The 5,455-nt window shown below is 35.2% G+C and overlaps 1 protein-coding gene across 3 annotated transcripts; it reads left to right on the plus strand.

Moving 5' to 3' along the window:
• Window positions 1–233: 233 nt before the first annotated feature.
• On the plus strand, window positions 234–5,229 carry LOC107026755 (pentatricopeptide repeat-containing protein At1g77405). 3 transcript variants are annotated; one of them, XM_027919228.1, is made up of 4 exons: window positions 235–1,743; window positions 3,552–3,726; window positions 4,019–4,234; window positions 4,747–5,229. In XM_027919228.1, the coding sequence occupies exons 1-2, from the start codon at window positions 528–530 to the stop codon at window positions 3,560–3,562; spliced, it is 1,227 nt and encodes a 408-aa protein (XP_027775029.1). In that variant the 5' UTR covers window positions 235–527; the 3' UTR covers window positions 3,563–3,726; window positions 4,019–4,234; window positions 4,747–5,229. The 3 variants fall into 3 exon arrangements, with proteins under 3 accessions (XP_027775028.1, XP_027775029.1, XP_027775030.1); XM_027919229.1 differs by having other exon boundaries at window positions 3,610–3,726; XM_027919227.1 differs by having other exon boundaries at window positions 234–3,726; window positions 4,747–5,211.
• Window positions 5,230–5,455: the final 226 nt, after the last annotated feature.

Here is a 5,455-nt window from a genome sequence, read left to right on the forward strand (position 1 = left end):
AGAAGAAAGAGAAAAGATGAAAACAATTTTTTATTTTTTTTTAAATGATTTGAATTGAATTATAAAAGTTCAAAAATAAAGTCTTTTTTGTATTTTATAAAAAATTAAGAAAGTTTTAAAAATAATAATTTTGTCTCAAATTTAATGAATTACATTTTTAAGAGGATTTGACAGCAAATACTCCTTTTTTTCTTCTTTTTTATTTTGCTTCTACGTTTTATGACGGGAGTGCTAGAGCCAAAAAATGCATTCTTTAGTCAAGCAAAGTCAGTGGAATGCTGACCAGAAAATATTTTGACTAGATTTTGTGATTTTTTTTTAGATATATATTAACTCAATTCTTAATGATCTGAAATGGATTGAACTAATAAATTACATGGGATGGATTGAGCTTTTTTTGGCACCCCTAATTTCATTGATGGCGATCAATGACGATGGCTTGGTTGATTATATAATCTGAAAGTTTGAATATTTTTGCTGTGTTATCATCAACATCACTTTCTTCTCCTTTCATCCAAAACCTTGTTATGGATCAAGTTATGGCTGCTATTATCAGAAATCGGCCATTTGAGTCTTCAGTTCCCCAATCCATTTGGACTGTAGAAACAGTTTCTCAAGTCTTGAGATCAATCCCCAGATTCCTCTTCCAATCCCCAAGATCCATTGGCCGACAAAATGGGTTTCGCCACCGTACCCCATTAAAGCAGAGAAACCTAAAACAAGAGTTACATAACGCTCGGAAGGGAGTACTCATTCTCGGACCGGCTGCTCATAGAGATGTTCAAAAGGTGCAATTAGGATTGGAGAAAGCATTGGAATTTTTCCATTGGGTTGAGACCCGCTGTGGGTTTACTCACAATGAGCTCACTTGTAGAGAAATGTCTCTTGTTCTTGCCAAAGGGTCTTGTAATTCGAAGTTTCTTTGGGAATTTCTCAAAAGAATGTCGAGAAGAGGGCTTTTGACGACACCGACTGTTACGTGTTTGATAAAATGCCTAGGAGAAGAAGGGTTGGTAAATGAAGCATTGACTACTTTCTACAGAATGAAGCAATTTCACTGTAAGCCTGATGTTTATGCTTACAACACACTCATATTTGCTCTTTGTAGAGTTGGGAATTTCAAAAAAGCTAAGTTCTTGATGGAGCAGATGGAGTTGCCTGGTTTTAGGTGTCCACCCGATGTCTTTACTTACACAATCTTGATTAGCTCTTATTGTAGATATGGTACGGAGACTGGCTGTAGAAAAGCTATTAGACGGAGAATATGGGAGGCAAATCACTTGTTTCGCATCATGCTATTCAAAGGATTTGTTCCTGATGTAGTAACTTATAATTGTTTGATCAATGGATGCTGCAAAACTAATAGGATAGAGAGAGCATTGGAGTTGTTGGATGATATGGTGAAAAGAGGGGTTGTGCCTAATCGAATTACATATAATTCTTTCATTAGGTATTATAGTGTTACAAATGAGATTGATAAGGCTATTGAAATGCTGAGAAGAATGCAAGGAATGAATCATGGAGTAGTACTACCATGTAACAGTTCGTATACACCGATAATTCATGCTATGTGTGAAACTGGTAGGGTGGTGGAGGCAAGAGATCTTCTTGTTGAAGTGGCTGAACAAGGTTCAATTCCAAGAGAATATACTTATAAACTAGTTCGTGATGCTTTAGAGTCTTCTGGGAAGATTGATTTGCTTGATGAAGAATTGTGTACAAGATTAGAAGATGGTATTAAAGGTAGGATTAGACAAGTGATGAAAGTTAAACCTTTGTTGCAGCATCAAACTGTTTCATCGCATTAAATTTTATACTTTTTATCTATGTTGCTCAGACTCTTCGAAAATGTTGATGGATGTGTGTTGGATTCTCCAAAAGTAGTGTATATTTGGAGAATTTGACACTGATGCAACATTGAAAGTGAAGAGTTCGCACAACTTAAACTTTTTATGGATTTAGATCTTATAAAAGCACAAAGGATTTAACTTATATACTGTTAGGCACTGCTGATACACGTGTAACGTCATAACGTAGCTTCAAGATGAGAAAAGAATGTTAGCAGTTTCAACTTTTTCTTTCTAATTGTTCTCTGCTTCTGCCATATCTTTATCACTGCCTTCATTTCTTTCTTCAATTTGAGCTTCTTTGTTATCTCAGGTGAGATTTGAACTCATTGTCAGTGTTCTGTACTATTTTAATGATGTTATTGTGATGAAGCTTGTACAAATTAGGTTTTAAGATATACAGTATATGTCTGCGGATAATAACTCAATGGTACTAACTTCTTCTTAAATTGCTGGGTGAAGAGTTATATCCCGATGTGACCTATAATTCATGGGTTAGAGCACTAAAATTATTCATAGCTTACATTATGATATATATTATTGGTCATAGCTTACATCATGAGTTTGAGTAGTAAAATTTGTCATGCTTATATTAGGATGACGGGTAAGTCATTGGTTAGAGCACTAAATTAGTCCTAGCTTGCATTAAGATGACCTATATATCATCGGTTTGAGTAGAACAATTAGTCGTAGCTTACGTTAGAATGGCCTATAACTCATGGGTTAGAGCAGTAAAATTAGTCATATTTTACATTAGTATAGGCTAACTACATCGTCCAAAGGCGGAGCTAGAATTTAGAGTCTTTTTGAAAAAGAAAACGAAATTACTCAACAAAGAGAGCTTTTAAAATAAAGACCAGGAGGCATGATTTACATACATAATTATCACATGATAAAAAAAGAGATGTTTTTATCACACCACCGAGGAAAAAAACTTCAATCAGTAACCCAGTCTAACGCGGGTTAAAATTCTTAAGTCAGCTGTGTCATCTGTCTCTGAACATGGTTGTCGCTTCATTACGTATGTAATTGTGTTTTTTGGCTTTGGTTTTACTTCTGTTTCGTCATTGATCGAGGTTTTCTTGTTCAGCTGATTCTTTAATTTCTTGTCATTGTATCCTAGATAAATTAGGTTTTATGACAAAGCTTGCAGTTGTTACTGCCATGGTGCTTACTGATTACGGAAATTAGGTCTTAGGAGCTAATTGTTTTTCAAATCTTTTTTGTTGTGTAAATTCTTTGCGCTGCAAAATCTTTTCTAATTTTTCAAAATCTTTTCTCATTTGCCTTTTACTCAAATGCGTTGGAGTTGGACAACTTTTTCTCCTCCGAGTTTGCTCCTTTTTGCAAGAGCTTTAATTTATTGTGAGACTTCCCTATGTTATTTCTGCGCAATTACTAAAGCTACTATGAGACCTTGACAAACATAGGAGCTGCAATATTTGTATACATTATGCTAACTGATGTGTTCAGTAATAGTTTTAGCAATTTCATCGGTTGTTCATTCATGTGCTATATATTATTGGTTTAAAGGATGCTCAATCTCCTCATTTCCTGTTGTCTTTATTTTGGTTATCCAACTTCATAATGTCGTCACATAATTAAATGATCGCACCAACTTATTCCTCCCAAAAAAGAAAGCATCACTAGTCAGCAGAAAGAGCTTCTAAATTTAAGCTCAGAAAACATAATCTGTATGTACAGTTGTCAATTGACAAAAAAATGCTTTTATCATGGTGACGAGTGAAAAATGTTGATTCAGCAAGCTGATGTCTCTTGATTGAGTGCACGAAAGAAGCATTATGTTTTGGAGTGGGTGCTGATTTACCTAGACGACAAGCTCTAGCGATCAGAGAATCATCTTCCGCTGCCAAAAAAGGTCAGATCCCAAAAATACAATTTACTATTTAGAATGTATGTTCTTTATGATTTTACTTGTATATGCATTGTTAATGTTAAGTAAGATTTCTGCCCCACAGTAGCTGATTCAATTATTTATTTAGTAGCCTTTACTTTAGGATGGTTGATGATCGATTTCTTTATATAATTGAATTTACAGGAGTTAAGTTAGGTATCACTGCAGCCCCTTAATTTTGACATTTGTATAAGATGGTTCAGGTTTGGTTGTTCTGATAAACTTGAACATTCTGTTATTGCCTATTTACTTGCAGGAAAATGACTATATCCAGTTGATTTGAATTTGAACAAAGTCTCATGTAAACTTCATAAGGGACACTGAAAACTACCCCATAAAGAGTAATGGAGATGTGCAGCGGTGTATTCCTTGTGCTTTCATCGATCTTCGTTGGGATTTCTCTTTTCTTTCTCTGCTGCTTCATATTCCTCCCGTTCTCTCTGTCCTTAACCTGCTCATTCCCTTAGTTCAGGTAATATCTCCTTCAGATTTCTTGTGATTTGCCCTCAATCTATAATTTCCTCTGGCTAGCCTTTCTGCTTTCCTGCTTGTGTTGAATTCTGGTCATTTATAAGCTTTTTCTTGCTACTTAGGATGCAAATTAATTGGTGTAGCTTCCATATTTTTCTCCTGTTCTCCTACCTTCCTATTTAATAATAGCATTAGCATGGATTATGATTGATTTGCTATTTATCTCTCTGTACATGAAATTGGAATGTTCTTCACGAATAAGGATTAATAACACCCCCAATCTAGGTCACAGTTAATCTTCTCCTGTCTCTTTGATCTGATTCAAACAAATTCTCCAAGCTAGAAAGATGCACATTACTGCTTATTCTTTTCCTTGTCATACTGCCAGCCTTCTTTTCAAATTCATTGGGGTCAACTGTATGAATCTTAATAGCTATTGTGTTTTATTCAAGCCTGTCTTGGTGGAATGTCTACTCAGAGAGTATATCTGATTGTGTGCTTCTTATGAACCAGATAAATCGCATCTCACATTGTTGCATGGGCCCAAAGAATAAGCTGAAATTTTCTCTCGAGTCTTTCTGGGATGGAAAGAGCAGTGCTAAGGATTCGGTCATCCACCTGAAAACACATGTCTGATGCTGGCATTAAGTACATCCTAGCAACACAACCGCAATTCTTGGTGCCATCCCATAATCAGGCGATTCAAATGAGCCGCATGCTCTCGGCCGATCTCAACACTTTCAAACGTTTACCTCAATTGGAGTCAACTATAACAATACACATTGTAATACATCTTGCGTCTTCACACCCCTATTTACTGTCAAACTCATTTTTGCTTCATATTTGGTTCAGGTACTTTGTAGCAATTTTAAAAATTTACAATAATTCCTAGTATACTATAAGGAATTGCTGGCTGTAAGTGTATTTTAAGATGTTTTACACCTACTTTTACCTTATATTTTCAGGTTGTTAATTTCACTTATGCATTCATTGTAATTATCATTTAGTTGACATAATAATGTAAAAAATATGTCATTGATAGAAGTTAATCAAAAGATCATGGATTATAGACCTTACTTAATCAAGGTCTTGTCCAATTTGCCTTGTGCAGTTGGTTTGATTTTCTTCCATTTCAGATTACCATGTTTTGTTGGTAGACAGTCCTGACCCTTCGACAAGGTCCCTGAATTTTTGTTCCATAACAAGAGTGCACGTAGATTAG

This window comes from Solanum pennellii, chromosome 8, assembly GCF_001406875.1.
Source record: "Solanum pennellii chromosome 8, SPENNV200".
NCBI classification, from domain to species: domain Eukaryota; kingdom Viridiplantae; phylum Streptophyta; class Magnoliopsida; order Solanales; family Solanaceae; genus Solanum; species Solanum pennellii.

Coding starts and splice junctions, on each gene's coding strand:
- LOC107026755 (XM_027919227.1), top strand. CDS start 528: ATGGATCAAGTTATGGCTGCTATTATCAGAAATCGGCCATTTGAGTCT.